Here is a 17,381-nt window from a genome sequence, read left to right as displayed (position 1 = left end):
TCCCCGATGTTGCCAATGTCCCCATTACCCTCCAATCCCCCAAATGCCCCCAATCCCCCCAATGCCCCCAATCCCCCCCAATGTCCCCAATGCCCCCCAATGTCCCCAATGTCCCCAATCCCCCAATGCCCCCCCAATGTCCCCAATGTCCCCAATGTCCACAATCCCCCCAATGTCCCCCAATGTCCCCAATGTCCCCACGCCCCCAGCAATGGCCCCGCGTGGCGGGCTGACCGCCTGGCCCTGAACCGCGCCGTGCTGTCCCCGGCCGGGGTCCGCAAGTTTCTGCCGCTCCTCGATTCGGTCGCCCGCGACTTCGCCGAGTCCCTGCGGGAGCGCGTGCGCGCGACCCCCGGGGGGGCGCTGACCCTCGACCCCCACCCGCTGCTCTTCCGCTTCACCCTCGAGGGTGAGAGGGGACCCCCGAACAGTGGGGAGGGGGCGTGGGACCCCCGGGATGGGGGCAATGGGACCCCCGGGACCTTCAGGGGATGGGGAGGTGACACTGGGACCCCCGGTATGGGGTGGCATTGGGACCCCCGGTTAGGGGGACATTGGGACGCCCGGTTTGGGGGGGCAATGGGACCCCCAGGGGATGATGAGGGGTGATACTGGGACCCCCGGGACCCCCAGGCGATGGGGGGGTTGACATTGGGACTCCCAGGACCCCCAGGATGGCGGGGGAGGTGACATTGGGACCCCCGGTTTGGGGGGCGCTGACCCTCGACCCCCACCCGCTGCTCTTCCGCTTCACCCTCGAGGGTGAGAGGGACCCCCGAACAGTGGGGAGGGGGCGTGGGACCCCCGGGATGGGGGGCAATGGGACCCCCGGTATAGGGGGGGCAATGGGGACCCCCGGGTTGGGGGGCAATGGCAGCCCGGTTTGGGGGGGCGCTCACCCTCGACCCCCACCCGCTGCTCTTCCGCTTCACCCTCGAGGGTGAGAGGGACCCCCAAACCGTGGGGAGGGGGGCGTGGGAGCCCCGGATTGGGGGGGAATGGGACCCCCGGGACCTTCAGGGGATGGGGGAGGTGACACTGGGACCCCCGAATTGGGGGGCAGTGGGACCCCCGCTTTGGGGTAGCATTGGGACCCCCGGGTTGGGGGGCAATTGGGAGCCCCGGTTTGGGGGGCGCTGACCCTCGACCCCCACCCGCTGCTCTTCCGCTTCACCCTCGAGGGTGAGAGGGACCCCCAAAACCGTGGGGAGGGGCGTGGGACCCCCGGGATAGGGGGGAATGGGACCCCCAGGGAATGGGACCCCCAGGATGGGGATTGGTGACAATGGGACCCCCAGGATGGTGGGGGGTGACATTGGGGACCCCCCAGGGGATGGAGGGGGGGAGTCTATAACAGGATCCCCCACCCCCAAATTTTCCCCCAATTTTTCCCCAATTTTCCCCCAATTATTCCCCAACTTTTTCCCCAATTTTCACCAATTATTACCCAATTTTTCCCAAATGTTTTCCCCATTTGCCCCCTAATTTCCCCCATCTTTCCCAATTTTCCCGATCCTAACCCCATTTTTCCCCAATTTTTGCCCAATTATTCTCCAATTTTTTCCCCAATTTCCCCCCCCAATTTTATCCCAAATTATTCCCCAATTTTTCCCAATTTCCCCCATTTTCCCCTATTTTTCCCCCATTTTTTCCCAAATGTTTTCCCATTTTTCCTCCCAATTTTCCCCAATTTTTGCCCAATTTCCCCCAATTATTCCCCAATTTTCCCCCATCTTCCCCCAATTTTCCCCCTATTTTTCCCCATTTTTTCCTAAATGTTTTCCCAATTTTCCCCCCTAATTTCCCCCATCTTTCCCCATTTTTCCCCAATTTTTCTCCAATTTCCCCAATTTATCCCCATTTTTCTCCATTTTTCTCAATTTTCCCCCAATTTATCCTGATTTTTCCCCCATCTTTTCCGAATTTCCCCCAATTTTTCCCCCAATTTTTCCCAATTTTCCCCCAATTATTCCCCAATTTTCCCCAAATGTTTTTCCATTTTCCCCCTAATTTCCCCTATCTTTCCCTCCAATTTTTCCCAATTATTGCCCTATTTTTTCCCCAATTTTTCCCCAGTTTTCCCCCAATTATTCCCTAATTTTCCCCCAATTATTCCCCAATTTTCCCCCAATTATTCCCCAATTTCTCCCAATTATTCCCCAATTTTTCGCCCAATTTTCCCCAATTATTCCCCAATTATTCCCCAATTGTTCCCCAATTATTCCCCAATTTTTCGCCCAACTTTTCCCCAATTTTCCCGTTCTTTTTCCCCATTCCCAGCCAGCAGCTTCGCGCTGTACGGGGAGCGCCTGGGGCTGCTGGGGGGGGCGCGGCCCGCGGGGGGGGGGTGCTCGAGTTCCTCATTTTTTCCCCCATCTTCCCCCAAATTTTTCCCAATTTTCCCCCTCATCTTTCCCCAATTTTCCCCCAATTTTTTCCCAATTTTCCCCCAATTTTTCTGCAATTTTCCTCCAATTTTCCCCCAATTTATCCCAAATTTTTCTCCACTTTTTTTCTCAATTTTCCCCCAACTTATCCCAAATTTTTCCTCCAATTTTCCCCCAATTATTCCTCAATTTCCCCCAATCTTCCCCCAATTTTTCCCCCATCTTCCCCCAAATTTTCCCCCATCTTTCCTAATTTTTCCCCATCTTTCCCCGAATTTTTTCCCTATTTTCCCCATCTTTCCCCCAATTTTTTCCTAATTTTCCCCCAATTTTTCCCTCAATTTCCCCCAATTATTCCCCAATTTCCCCCAATTATTCCCCAATTTTTCCCCCAATTATTCCCCAATTTTTCCCCAATGTCCCCCTATTTTCCCCCAATTATTCCCCATTTTTTCCCAAATCTTTTCCCAATTATTCCCCAATTATTCCCCAATTTTTCCCCCAATTTTCCCCTATTTTCCCCCAATTATTCCCCAATTGTTCCCCAATTATTCCCCAATTTCCCCCCATCTTCCCCCAATTTTCCCCCAATTATTCCCCAATTTTTTCCCCAATTTTCCCCCAATTATTCCCCAATTATTCCCCAATTTTTTTCCCCAATTATTCCCCAATTATTCCCCAATTATTCCCCAATTTTTCCCCCAATTTTCCCCAATTATTCCCCAATTTTTCCGCAATTTTTCCCCAATTTTTCCCCAATTTTCCCCCAATTATTCCCCAATTATTCCCCAATTGTTCCCCAATTATTCCCCAATTATTCCCCAATGTCCCCCTATTTTCCCCCAATTATTCCCCATTTTTTCCCAAATCTTTTCCCAATTATTCCCCAATTATTCCCCAATTGTTCCCCAATTATTCCCCCAATTATTCCCCAATTTTTCCCCCAATTTTCCCCAATTATTCCCCAAATTTTTCCCCAATTTTCCCCCAATTTTTTCCCCAATTTCCCCCAATTTTCCCCTCTTTTTTCCCAATTTCCCCCCAATTTTCCCCCATCTTTCCCCTATTTTTTCCCAAGTTTTTTCCCAATTTTTCCCCCAATTTTCCCCAATTATTCCCCATTTTTCCCCAATTATTCCCCAATTATTCCCCAATTGTTCCCCAATTATTCCCCAATTTCCCCCCATCTTCCCCCAATTTTCCCCCAATTATTCCCCAATTTTTTCCCCAATTTTCCCCCAATTATTCCCCAATTATTCCCCAATTTTTTCCCCAATTATTCCCCAATTATTCCCCAATTGTTCCCCAATTATTCCCCAATTATTCCCCAATTATTCCCCAATTTTTCGCCCCAATTTTTCCCAATTTTCCCCCAATTTTTCGCCCACTTTTTCCCAATTTTCCCGTTCTTTTTCCCCAATTTTCCCCCAGCCAGCAGCTTCGCGCTGTACGGGGAGCGCCTGGGGCTGCTGGGGGGGGCGCGGCCCGCGGGGGGGGGCGCTCGAGTTCCTGGGGGCGCTGGAGGAGATGCTGAGCACGACCCCCCCCCTGCTCTTCCTGCCCCCCCCGCTGCTGCGCCTGCACCCCCCGCTCTGGCGGCGCCACCTGCGCGCCTGGGACACCATCTTCGGACACGGTGAGGGGGGGGCGGGGACCCCCGTGGGACCCCCACCCACCCATGGGACCCCCACCCACCCTATGGGACCCCCATCCCTGATATGGGACCCCCATCCCCCTGGGACACCATCTTCGGACACGGTGAGGGGGGGCGGGACCCCCACCCACCCATGGGACCCCCCCCATGGACCCCCCACCCACCTATGGGACCCCCCATCCCCCTGGGACACCATCTTCGGCCACGGTGAGGGGGGGGGCGGGACCCCCGTGAGACCCCCGAGATGGGGGAACCCACCCTATGGGGACCCCCGAGATGGGGGAACCCCCCTATGGGATCCTCAATCCATGGGAACCCCCCTATGGGACCCCCCATCCCTGCTATGGGACCCCCATCCCCCTGGGACACCATCTTCGGCCACGGTGAGGGGGGGCGGGGACCCCCGTGGGACCCCCACCCACCCTATGGGACCCCCCCATGGACCCCCCACCCACCTATGGGATCCTGAATCCATGGGAACCCCATCAACCCGTATGGGACCCTCAATCCATGGGAACCCCCCTATGGGACCCCCACCCACCGTGGGACCCCCACCCCAATGAGACCCCGACCCCCGTGGGGACCCCCGAGATGGAGGAACCCCCCTATGGGGACCCCCATCCCTGCTATGGGACCCTCAATCCATGGGAACCCCCCTATGGGACCCCCCACCCACTCTATGGGACCCTGAATCCATGGGAACCCCCCTATGAGACCCCCACCCCCCCTATGGGACCCCCACCCCAATGAGACCCCCACCCCCCCCTGTGGGACCCCCACCCCAATGAGACCCCCAACCCCTGGGACCCCCCCCCCGAAATGAGACCCCCACCCACCCTACAGGACCTTGTAGGACCCCCCTGGTTCACCCCAAAAACCCTCGGAACGCCCCTATGAGACCCCCCACCCATGGGACCCCCAACCCATAGGACTTCCCCCCATGAGACCCCCACCCATGGGACCCCCAACCCCATAGGACTCCCCCCTTTGAGACCCCCCACCCTCGGGGACCCCCCCACCTCTCCATGCGGGACCCCCTCAGTGAGACCCCTCCCCATAATTTGGGACTCCCCCCTGTGTGCGACCCCTCCCCTGCAGGAATCCCCCCAGTGCCCCCCCCCACTTTTGCCACCCCCACCCATGGGGGACCCCCGAGCTTGGGGGAGGGGTGGGGCTCAGGGGTGGGGGTCTCGGTGCCCCCCAAACCCGGGGGTCCCGGGACCCCCTCCCCAGAATTAGGACACCCCAGGGTTCGGGGGTGGGTTCAGGGTGGGGGGTCGCCGTTAGCCCCCCCACAACCCGGGGGTCTCGTTACCCCCAAACCCGGGGGTCCCGTTAACCCCTCCGTTACCGTGTGCCCCCAATCCCGGGGGTCCCGTTATCTCCCCAATCCCGGGGGTCCCGTTAACCCCTCCCTCACCCTGCGCCCCCTCCCCAGCTGACCGCAGCATCCAGCGGCTGTACCGGGAGTTCTGCTGGGGAGGGGTCCCGTTAATCCCCCCAATCCCGGGGGTCCCGTTACTCCCCAATCCCGGGGGTCCCGTTAACCCCCAATCCCGGGGGTCCCTGTGCCCCTTCCCATTACCGTGCCCACCCCAATCCCGGGGGGTCCCGTTAACCCCCAATCCCGGGGGTCCCTGTTATCTCCCCAATCCCGGGGGGTCCCGTTAACCCCCCCCAATCCCGGGGGTCCCGTTAACCCCTCGGTTGCCGCCCCCTCCCCAGCTGACCGCAGCATCCAGCGGCTGTACCGGGAGTTCTGCTGGGGAGGGGTCCCGTTAATCCCCCGCAAACCCGGGGGTCCCGTTACTCCCCAAGCCCGGGGGTCCCGTTAATCCCCCCAATCCCGGGGGTCCCGTTAACCCCTCCGTTACCGTTACCCCCCAATCTCGGGGGTCCCGTTAACCCCTCGGTTGCCGCCCCCTCCCCAGCTGACCGCAGCATCCAGCGGCTGTACCGGGAGTTCTGCCGGGGAGGGGTCTCCGGGGCGGGGGTCCTGGCGGAGCTGCTGCTGCAGGGGCAGCTCCCGCTGCCCTCCATCAAAGCCAACGTGACCCGAGTTCACCGCGGGGGGCGTGGACACCGTGAGACCCCCGGGATTGGGGATTTGGGGGGATTTTGGGGGTCCTGGGGGTGTTTGGGATGGGGGGTCCCGGGGGTTTGGGGGTTCAGCTCCCGCTGCCCTCCATCAAAGCCAACGTGACCGAGTTCACGGGCGGGGGGCGTGGACACCGTGAGACCCCCGGGATTGGGGATTTTGGGGGGTTTTGGGGGATTTTGGGGTGTCTGGGGGTGTTTGGGATGGGGGGTCCCGGGGGTTTGGGGGTTCAGCTCCCGCTGCCCTCCATCAAAGCCAACGTGACCGAGTTCACGGCGGGGGGCGTGGACACCGTGAGACCCCCGGGGTTGGGGAATTTGGGGGGATTTTGGGGGGTCTGGGGGTGTTTGGGGGGGGCTTTGGAGGGGATTTGGGGGGGGATTTGTTGGAGATTTGGGGGATTTTTGGAGGAGATTTGGGGGGAATTTAGGGTGGGGGGAGACACCGTGAGACCCCCGGGGTTGAGGGGTTTTGGGGGGTCTGGGGGTGTCTGGGGGGATTTTGGGGAGGATTTGGGGATTTTTGGAGGGGATTTTGTGGGAATTTAGGGTAGGGGGACACCGTGAGACCCCCGGGTATGGGGGATTTGGGGGGTCTGGGGGGTGTCTGGGGGATTTTGGGGAGGATTTGGGGATTTTTGGAGGGGATTTGGGGGGAATTTAGGGTAGGGGGACACCGTGAGACCCCCGGGTTTGGGGGATTTTGGGGGGTTTTTGGGGGGATTTTGTGGGTCTGGGGGTGTTTTGGGATGGGGGGGTCCCCGGGGGTTTGGGGGTTCAGCTCCCGCTGCCCTCCATCAAAGCCAACGTGACCGAGTTCACGGGCGGGGGCGTGGACACCGTGAGACCCCCGGGATTGGGGATTTTGGGGGGTCTTGGGGGTTTTTGGGGGGATTTTTGGGGGGGTTTTGGGAGATTTTGGGGATTTTTGGAGGGGGATTTTGGGAGTGTTTGGGGGTATTTAGGGGATTTTTGGAGGGGATTTTGCGGGAATTTAGGGTGGGGGGGACACCGTGAGACCCCCGGGTTTTGGGGGGTTTGGGGGATTTTGGGGGGCTTTGGAGGGGATTTGGGGGGGATTTGTTGGAGATTTGGTGGGAATTAAGGGTAGGGGGACACCGTGAGACCCCCGGGATTGGGGGGATTTGGGGGGTCTGGGGGGATTTTGGAGAGATTTTGGGGGGTCTGGGGGTGTCTGGGGGTGTTTGGGGGGATTTTCGGGGGGTTTGGGGATTTTTGGAGGGGATTTGGGGGGAATTTAGGGTAGGGGGACACCGTGAGACCCCCGGGATTGGGGGGATTTGGGGGGTCTGGGGGATTTTGGGGGGTCTGAGGGGGGTTTGGGAGATTTTGGGGGTTTTGGGAGATTTTTGGAGGGGGATTTGGGGGGAATTTAGGGTGGGGGGACACCGTGAGACCCCCGGGCTTGGGGGGGATTTGGGGGTCTGGGGGTGTTTGGGGGGATTTTGGGGGGATTTTGGGGAGGATTTTGGAGATTTTTGGAGGGGATTTGGGGGGAATTTAGGGTGGGGGGACACCGTGAGACCCCCGGGTTTGGGGGGTTTTGGGGGTCTTGGGGGGATTTGGGGGGTCTGGGGGTGTTTGGGGGGATTTGGAGGGAATTTGGGGGGGATTTTGGGGAGGATTTGGGGGAGGATTTGGGGGATTTTTGGAGGGGATTTGGTGGGAATTTAGGGTGGGGGGGGACACCGTGAGACCCAGGGGATTGGGGGGATTTGGGGGGGTCTGGGGGGTGTCTGGGGGATTTTGGGGGGGATTTTGGGGGGGTTTGGGGGGATTTGGGGGATTTTTGGAGGGGATTTTATGGAATTTGGGGTGGGGGGACACCGTGAGACCCCCGGGATTGGGGGCACCGGAACCGGGGGGGCACCCAGAGGGGATTTTGGGGGAGATTTGGGGGGGTTTTGTGGGGGATATTTGAGTCGGGGGGGGTCCCGGGGAGGTTTTTGGGGGTCCCGGTGGAATTTGAGGAGGGGGTCTCAGGTGCAGCCCCCTCCCCACAGACGGCCATCCCGCTGCTGTTCACGCTGTTCACGCTGGGGATATTTTTGGGGGGAGTTTTGGGGGGTTTTGGGGGGATATTTGAGTCGGGGGGGTTTGGGGGATTTTTGGGGGGTCCCTGGGGGGTTTTGTGGGAATTTGAGGAGGGGTCTCAGGTGCAGCCCCCTCCCCACAGACGGCCATCCCGCTGCTGTTCACGCTGTTCATGCTGGGGATATTTTGGGGGAGTTTTTGGGGGGTTTTGGGGGATATTTGAGTCGGGGGGTTTTTTGGGGGTCCCGGGGGGGTTCTGGGTGTTTTGTGGGAATTTGAGGAGGGGTCTCAGGTGCAGCCCCTCCCCACAGACGGCCATCCCGCTGCTGTTCACGCTGTTCACGATGGGGTTGTTTGGGGGGTTTTGGGGGGATATTTGAGTCGGGGGGGTCCTGGGGGGGTTTTTGGGGGGTCCCGCGGGAATTTGAGGAGGGGTCTCAGGTGCAGCCCCCTCCCCACAGACGGCCATCCCGCTGCTGTTCACGCTGTTCACGATGGGGATATTTTGGGGGGGTTTTGGGGGGATATTTGAGTCGGGGGTTTCTGGGGGTCCCGGGGATGTTTTTGGGGGTCCCGGGGGTGTTTTGTGGGAATTTGAGGAGGGGTCTCAGGTGCAGCCCCCTCCCCACAGATGGCCATCCCGCTGCTGTTCACGCTGGGGTTGTTTGGGGGGATTTTGGGGGGATATTTGAGTTGGGGGGGTTCTGGGGGTCCCGGGGGGTGTTTTTTGGGGGGTCCCTGGGGTGGTTTTGTGGGAATTTGAGGAGGGGTCTCAGGTGCAGCCCCCTCCCCCACAGACGGCCATCCCGCTGCTGTTCACGCTGTGTCATGCTGGGGATATTTTGGGGGGTTTTGGGGGGATATTTGAGTCGAGGGGTTCTGGGGGTCCCGGGGTTTTTTTGGGGGTCCCTGGGGGGTTTTGTGGGAATTTGAGGAGGGGTCTCAGGTGCAGCCCCCTCCCCACAGACGGCCATCCCGCTGCTGTTCACGCTGTTCACGATGGGGTTGTTTGGGGGTTTTTGGGGGGATATTTGAGTCGGGGGGTTTTTGGGGGTCCCGGAGGGGTTCTGGGTGTTTTGTGGGAATTTGAGGAGGGGTCTCAGGTGCAGCCCCCTCCCACAGACGGCCATCCCGCTGCTGTTCACGCTGTTCACGCTGGGGATATTTTGGGGGGTTTTGGGGGATATTTGAGTCGGGGGATTTTTGGGGGTCCCCGGAGGGGTTCTGGGTGTTTTGGGGGAATTTGAGGAGGGGTCTCAGGTGCAGCCCCCTCCCCACAGACGGCCATCCCGCTGCTGTTCACGGCTGTTCACGATGGGGTTGTTTGGGGGGTTTTTTGGGGGGTATTTGAGTCGGGGGATTTTTGGGGGGTCCCGGGGGGGGGTTCTGGGGGTCCCGGGGGAATTTGAGGAGGGGTCTCAGGTGCAGCCCCCTCCCCACAGACGGCCATCCCGCTGCTGTTCACGCTGTTCGAGCTGGGCCGGAACCCGGGGGTGCAGCGGGCGCTGCGGGAGGAGCTGCGGGCGGCCGGGGGGGTCCCCAATTCGGGGGTCTCTCCCAATTCGGGGGTCCCCAATTCGGGGGTCTCCCCCAATTCGGGGGTCTCCCCAATTCGGGGGTCTCCAATTCGGGGGTCCCCAATTCGGGGGTCTCCCCCAGTTCGGGGGTCTCCCCCAATTCGGGGGTCTCCCCAATCGGGGGTCCCTCGAGCCCTGCCCGAGCTGCTGGGGGCGCTGCCGCTGCTGAAAGCGGCCATCAAAGAGACCCTGAGGTGTGAGGGGGAACTGGGGAAACTGGGACAAACTGGGACAAACTGGGACAAACTGGGACAAACTGGGATGGACTGGGATGGACTGGGATCAAACTGGGATGGAACTGGGAGGGACTGGGGATGGGACTGGGAGGGACTGGAGGGACTGGATGGACTGGGAGGGACTGGGGAGGACTGGAGGGACTGGGAGGGAACTGGGATGGACTGGGAGGGACTGGGAGGGACTGGGATGGACTGGGAGGGACTGGGGAGGACTGGGATGGACTGGGATCAAACTGGGAAGGACTGGGAGGGAACTGGGATGGACTGGGAGGGACTGGGGGATACTGGGATAAACTGGGAGGGAACTGGGACGGACTGGGAGCAAACTGGGATGGACTGGGAGGGACTGGGATGGACTGGGAGGGGACTGGGAGGGACTGGGATGGACTGGGATGGACTGGGGGGGACTGGGACGGACTGGGACAAACTGGGATGGACTGGGAGGGACTGGGAAGGAACTGGGACCAAACTGGGATGGACTGGGATGGACTGGGATGGACTGGGAAGGAACTGGGACCAAACTGGGATGGACTGGGAGGGACTGGGATGGACTGGGATGGACTGGGATGGACTGGGAGGGACTGGGATGGACTGGGAGGGACTGGGAGGGACTGGGATGGACTGGGATGGACTGGGAGGGACTGGGATGGACTGGGATGGACTGGATGGACTGGGAGAGACTGGGAGGGACTGGGAGGGAACTGGGAGGGACTGGGACAAACTGGGATGGACTGGGAGAGACTGGGAGGGAACTGGGATGGAACTGGGAGGGAATGGGACAAACTGGGATGGACTGGGAGGGAACTGGGAGGTAACTGGGAGGGACTGGGATGGACTGGGAGGGACTGGGAGGGACTGGGATGGACTGGGATGGACTGGAGAGACTGGGAGGGAACTGGGATGGAACTGGGAGGGACTGGGGACAAACTGGGATGGACTGGGGAGGGAACTGGGAGGGACTGGGAGGGACTGGGATGGACTGGGATGGACTGGGGGGGACTGGGAGGGACTGGGACAAACTGGGATGGACTGGGAGGGACTGGGAGGGACTGGGGGGGGACTGGGACAAACTGGGATGGACTGGGAGGGACTGGGATTAACTGGGACAAACTGGGAGGGACTGGGACAAACTGGGAGGGACTGGGAGGGAACTGGGAGGGACTGGGATTAACTGGGGTGGACTGGGATTCATTGAGATTAACTGGGAGGGACTGGGATGGACTGGGACCAGACTGGGATGGACTGGGATTAACTGGGATGGACTTGGGGGTTTGGGGGAATAGGGGAACTGGGAGGGACTGGGATGGACTGGGAGGAACTGGGACCAAACTGGGATGGACTCAGATGGACTGGGATCAAACTGGGATGAACTGGGAGGGAACTGGGAGGGACTGGGACAAACTGGGATGGACTGGGATGAACTGGGGTGGTCTGGGATGGACTGGGAGAGGCAGGGATTAACTGGGATTAACTGGGATTAACTGGGAGGGACTGGGAGGGAACTGGGACCAAACTGGGATGAACTGGGATGAACTGGGAGGGACTGGGATGGACTGGGATGGATTCAGACAGACTGGGATCAAACTGGGAGGGACTGGGATAAACTGGGGGGGACTGGGAGGGACTGGGACCAAACTGGGATATACTGGGAGCACTGGGATATACTGGGAGGGACTGGGAGGGCACTGGGGGCAGGGGACTGGGCAAACTGGGATAACTGGGAGGGCACTAGGGGGTCCCAGCAGAGTTGGGGGGCACCGGGGGGGTGGAGCCGCCATATTGGTCCATACTGGTCCATACTGGTCTATACTGGTCTATACTGGTCCATACTGGTTTATACTGGTTTATACTGAGTTATACCAATCCATACCATTTTATACCAGTCTATACTGGTTTATACTGGTTTATACTGGTTTATACCAGTCCATACTAGTTTATACTGGTCCATACTGGTTTATACTGGTTTATAATGATTTATACCCGTCTATAATAGTTTATACTGGTCTATACTGGTTTATACCGGTCTGTACCAGTCCTTACCGGTCCATACTGGTCCATACTGGTTTATACCGGTCTGTACCAGTCCTTACCGGTCCTTACCGGTCCTTACTGGTTTATACTGGTTTATACCGGTCTGTACCAGTCCTTACTGGTCCATACTGGTGCAGGCTGTACCCGGTGGGCATCACGGTGCAGCGCTACCCGGCCACCGACGTGGTGCTCAACAACTACCGGGTGCCGGCGGGGGTGAGAAACCACTGGGGCAGCTTTGGGGGGTCCTGGGGGTCCTGGGGGGTCTTGGGGGATTTTGGGGGGCCTGGGGGGGACCCAAAGTCTTGGCTTGGCCCAAAGCCTTGGCTTGACCCAACCATGGCTTGGCTTGACCCAATCATGGCTTGGCTTGGCCCAATGAGGTTTTGGATTGACTCAACGAGGTCTTGGGTTGACCCAACAAGGTCTTGACCCAAAAATGCCTTGATTGGACCCAACAAAGTCTTGGCTTGACCCAACCATGGCTTGGCTTGAGCCAACAAGGTCTTGACCCAAAATCTTGGGTTGACCCAACCATGCCTTGATTGGACCCAACAAAGTCTTGGATGGACCCAAAGTCTTGGCTTGGCCCAAAGCCTTGACCTGACCCAACGAGATCTTGGCTTGACCCAAAGTTTTTGCTTGACCCAACAAGGTCTTGGGTTGACCCAATGAAGTTTTGGATCGACCCAATGATGTCTTGGCTTGATCCAAAGTCTTGGCTTGGCCCAACCATGTTTTGGCTTGGCCCAACGAGGTCTTGTGTTGACCCAACGAGGTCTTGGCCTGACCCAAAGCCTTGGTTTGAACCAAAGCCTTGACTTGACCCAAAGCCTTGGTTTGACCCATTGAGGTGTTGGCCCAACCCAAAGTCATGAATTGACCCAATGCGGTCTTGGTTTGACCCATTGAGGTCTTGGCTTGACCCATTGAGGTGTTGGCTTGACCCAAAGCCTTGTCTTGACCCAAAGCCTTGGTTTGACCCATTGAGGTCTTGGCTTGACCCATTGAGGTGTTGGATTGACCCAAAGCCTTGGTTTGACCCATTGAGGTGTTGGCCCAACCCAAAGCCTTGGTTTGACTCATTGAGGTGTTGGCTTGACCCAAAGCCTTGGATTGACCCAACAAGGTCTTGGTTTGACCCACTGAGGTCTTGGCTTGACCCAAAGTCTTGGCTTGACCCAAACCCTTGGTTTGACTCATTGAGGTCTTGGCCTGACCCACAGCCTTGGTTTAACCCATTGAGGTGTTGGCTTGACCCAAAGCCTTGGCTTGGCCCATTGAGGTCTTGGTTTGACCCATTGAGGTGTTGGCTTGACCCAAAGCCTTGGTTTGACCCATTGAGGTGTTGGCCTGACCCACTGAGGTCTTGGCCTGACCCACAGCCTTGGTTTGACCCATTGAGGTGTTGGCCTGACCCAAAGTCATGAATTGACCCATTGACGTCTTGGCTTGACCCATTGAGATGTTGGCCTGACCCAAAGCCTTGCCTTGACCCAAAGTCCTGACCAAAGTCTTGGTTTGACCCATTGAGGTGTTGGCTTGACCCAAAGTCTTGGATTGACCCAACAAGGTCTTGGCTTGACCCATTGAGGTCTTGGCCTGATCCAAAGCCTTGGATTGACCCATTGAGGTGTTGGCTTGACCCAAAGTCATGAATTGACCCATTGAGGTGTTGGCTTGACCCACAGCCTTGGCTTGACCCATTGAGATGTTGGCCCAACCCAAAGTCTTGGTTTGACCCATTGAGATGTTGGCCCAACCCAAAGTCATGAGCTGACCCATTGAGGTCTTGGCCTGACCCACTGAGGTGTTGGCCTGACCCACAGCCTTGGCTTGACCCATTGAGGTGTTGGGTTGACCCAAAGCCTTGCCTTGACCCAAAGTCCTGACCAAAGTCTTGGTTTGATCCAATAAGGTCTTGGCTTGACCCAAGTCATGAATTGACCCATTGAGGTGTTGGCCTGACCCATTCAGGTGGTGGCCCATCCCAAAGTCATGAATTGACCCATTGAGGTGTTGGCCTGACCCAAAGTCATGAATTGACCCATTGAGGTGTTGGCCTGACCCATTCAGGTGTTGGCCCAACCCAAAGTCATGAATTAACCCATTGAGGTGTTGGCCTGACCCAAAGTCATGAATTGACCCATTGAGGTGTTGGCTTGACCCAAAGCCTTGGTTTGACCCATCGAGGTGTTGGCGTGACCCAAAGTCATGACTTGACCCAAAGGCTTGTCTTGACCCATTGAGGTCTTGGCTTGGCCCAAAGTCATGACTTGATCCAAAGTCTTGGATGGACCCAATGAGGTCTTGGATTGACCCAAATCCTTGTCTTGACCCAAAGCCTTGATTTGACCCATTGAGGTGTTGGCCCAAAACAAAGTCATGAATTGACCCATTGAGGTGTTGGCCCAATCCAAAGCCTTGGCTTGACCCATTGAGGTGTTGGATTGACCCAAAGCCTTGTCTTGACCCAAAGCCTTGGTTTGACCCATTGAGGTCTTGGCCTGACCCAAAGCTTTGGATTGACCCAACAAGGTCTTGGCTTGACCCAAAGCCTTGTCTTGACCCATTGAGGTCTTGGCTTGGCCCAAAGTCATGACTTGACTCAAAGCCTTGACTTGACCCAAAATATTGGCTTGACTCAATGAGGTTTTGGCTTGGCCCAAAATCATGACTTGACCCTTTGAGGTCTTGGCTTGACCTTTGAGATGTTGGCCCAACTCAAAACCTTGGTTTGACCCATCGAAGTGTTGGCCTGACCCATTGAGATGTTGGCTTGACCCAAAGCCTTGGATTGACCCAACAAGGTCTTGGTTTGACCCATTGAGATGTTGGCCCAACCCAAAGTCATGAGCTCACCCATTGAGGTGCTGGCCTGACCCAAAGTCATGAATTGACCCATTGAGGTGTTGGCTTGACCCAACGCCTTGGTTTGACCCATTGAGATGTTGGCCCAACCCAAAGCCTTGGTTTGACCCATTGAGGTGTTGGCGTGACCCAAAATCATGACTTGACCCAAAGGCTTGTCTTGACCCATTGAGGTCTTGGCTTGGCCCAATGAGGTCCGGACTTGACCCAAAGTCTTGGGTTGACCCAATGAGGTCTTGGCTTGACCCAAAGCCTTGGTTTGAACCAAAGCTTTGCCTTGACCCAAAGTCATGACCAAAGCCGTGCCTTGGCCCAAAGTCATGAGTTGACCCAAAGCCTTGGCTTGACCCATTGAGGTGTTGGCCCAACCCAAAGTCATGAATTGACCCATTGAGGTGTTGGCCTGACCCACAGCCTTGGATTGACCCATTGAGGTCTTGGCTTGACCCACAGCCTTGGATTGACCCATTGAGGTCTTGGCTTGACCCAAATCCTTGCCTTGACCCATTGAGGTGCTTGCCTGACCCAAAGTCATGAATTGACCCATTGAGGTCTTGGCCTGACCCAACGCCTTGGTTTGACCCATTGAGATGTTGGCCCAACCCAAAGCCTTGACTTGACCCATTGAGGTTGGCCTGACCCATTGAGGTCTTGGCCTGACCCCCAGCCCGGTTCCCCGCAGACGCTGTGCCAGGTGGCGCTGTACGCCATGGGGCGCTGCCCCGACGTGTTCCCGCAGCCCGAGCGCTACGACCCGCGCCGCTGGCTCGGCAAGGACGACACCACCTTCAAGGCCTTGGCCTTCGGCTTCGGCGCGCGCCAGTGCATCGGCCGGCGCCTGGCCGAGGCCGAGATGATGCTGTTCCTGGCGCACGTGAGTGGGGCGCCCCACGACCGGGCATGGGGGGCGGGGCACCGTGGGGGGGGGTGGGCTTGGCCAATGAGGTCTTGGGGTGACCCAACGAGGTCTTGGAAGAGCCAAATCTTGGGTTGAGCCAATGAGGTTTTGGGTTGACCCAACGAGGTCTTGGTTAGACCCAACCAAGGTCTTGGAAGAGGTCATGGAAGAGCCAAAGTCTTGGTTTGACCCAATGAGATTTTGGTGTGACCCAATGAGATCTTGGTGTGACCCAACCAAGGGCTTGGAAGAGTCAAAGTCTTGGTTTGACCCAATGAGGTCTTGGGTTGACCCAATGAGTCTTGGTTTGACCCAACCAAGGTCTTGGAAGAGTCAAAGTCTTGGTTTGACCCAACGAGGTGTTGGTTTGACCCAACCAAGGTCTTGGGGTGACCCAATGAGGTCTTGGTGTGACCCAAAACCTCCTTGACTTGACCCAAAACCATCTTGGAATGATCCAAACCCTTGGTTGGACCCAAAATCTCCTCATTTTCAACCAAAACCTCGTTTTGACCCCAAATCTCCTCATTTTGACCCAAAACCTCGGTTTGACCCCAAATCTCCTCATTTTGACCCCAAATCTCCTCATTTTGACCCAAACCGTCGCCGGTCGCCCCCGCAGGTCCTGAGCAACTTCAGCATCGAGGCCGTGTCCAGCGAGGACGTCCCGACCGCGTTCCGGTTCATCCTGGTGCCCCAGAGATCGCCGCTGCTGACCTTCCGCCTCCTCGAGTGACCAGTGGTCACTCAATGGTCACTGACCGGTCACTGGGGTCACTCAGTGGTCATTGGGATGACTCAATGGTCACTCAGTCCCGACCGCGTTCCGCTTCATCCTGGTGCCCCAGCGATCGCCGCTGCTGACCTTCCGCCTCCTCGAGTGACCAATGGTCACTCAATGGTCACTCAGTGGTCACTGACCGGTCATTGGGGTCACTCAGTGGTCATTGGGGTCACTGGGATCACTCAATGGTCACTCAGTCCCGACCGCGTTCCGCTTCATCCTGGTGCCCCAGCGATCGCCGCTGCTGACCTTCCGCCTCCTCGAGTGACCACTGGTCATTGGGGTCACTGACCGGTCATTGGGGTCATTGGGGTCACTCAGTGGTCACTCAGTGGTCATTGGGGTCACTCAATGGTCACTCATGGTCACTCAGTGGTCACTCAGTGGTCACTCAGTGGTCACTGTGGTCACTCAGTCCCGACCGCATTCCGCTTCATCCTGGTGCCCCAGCGATCGCCGCTGCTGACCTTCCACCTCCTCGAGTGACCACTGGTCATTGACCGGTCACTGGGGTCACTCAGTGGTCATTGGGGTCACTCAATGGTCACTCAGTGGTCACTCAGTCCCAACTGCGTTCCGCTTCATCCTGGTGCCCCAGAGATCGCCGCTGCTGACCTTCCGCCTCCTCGAGTGACCACTGGTCACTGACCGGTCATTGGGGTCACTCAGTGGTCACTCAGTGGTCACTCAGTCCCGACCGCGTTCCGCTTCATCCTGGTGCCCAGAGATCGCCCCTGCTGACCTTCCGCCTCCTCGAGTGACCACTGGTCACTGACCGGTCATTGGGGTCA

At 57.8% G+C, this 17,381-nt stretch overlaps 1 protein-coding gene across 1 annotated transcript; it reads left to right on the top strand.

Moving 5' to 3' along the window:
• Positions 1-209: 209 nt before the first annotated feature.
• Positions 210-16,888, top strand: LOC141727734 (cytochrome P450 11B, mitochondrial-like; the record flags this gene model as incomplete). Its single annotated transcript, XM_074534022.1, is given in 11 exon segments — positions 210-409; positions 3,819-3,862; positions 3,864-4,023; positions 5,767-5,871; positions 5,973-6,125; positions 6,236-6,240; positions 6,373-6,432; positions 9,636-9,964; positions 12,175-12,253; positions 15,591-15,782; positions 16,429-16,888. Coding segments are annotated over 11 exon segments (1,441 nt in total), but the record flags the coding sequence as incomplete, so codon positions are not given.
• Positions 16,889-17,381: the final 493 nt, after the last annotated feature.

This window comes from Zonotrichia albicollis, unplaced genomic scaffold, assembly GCF_047830755.1.
Source record: "Zonotrichia albicollis isolate bZonAlb1 unplaced genomic scaffold, bZonAlb1.hap1 Scaffold_250, whole genome shotgun sequence".
Taxonomy (NCBI): domain Eukaryota; kingdom Metazoa; phylum Chordata; class Aves; order Passeriformes; family Passerellidae; genus Zonotrichia; species Zonotrichia albicollis.
The sequence above is the reverse complement of the archived record's forward strand: the minus strand, read 5'-3'. Positions and strand labels throughout refer to the sequence as shown.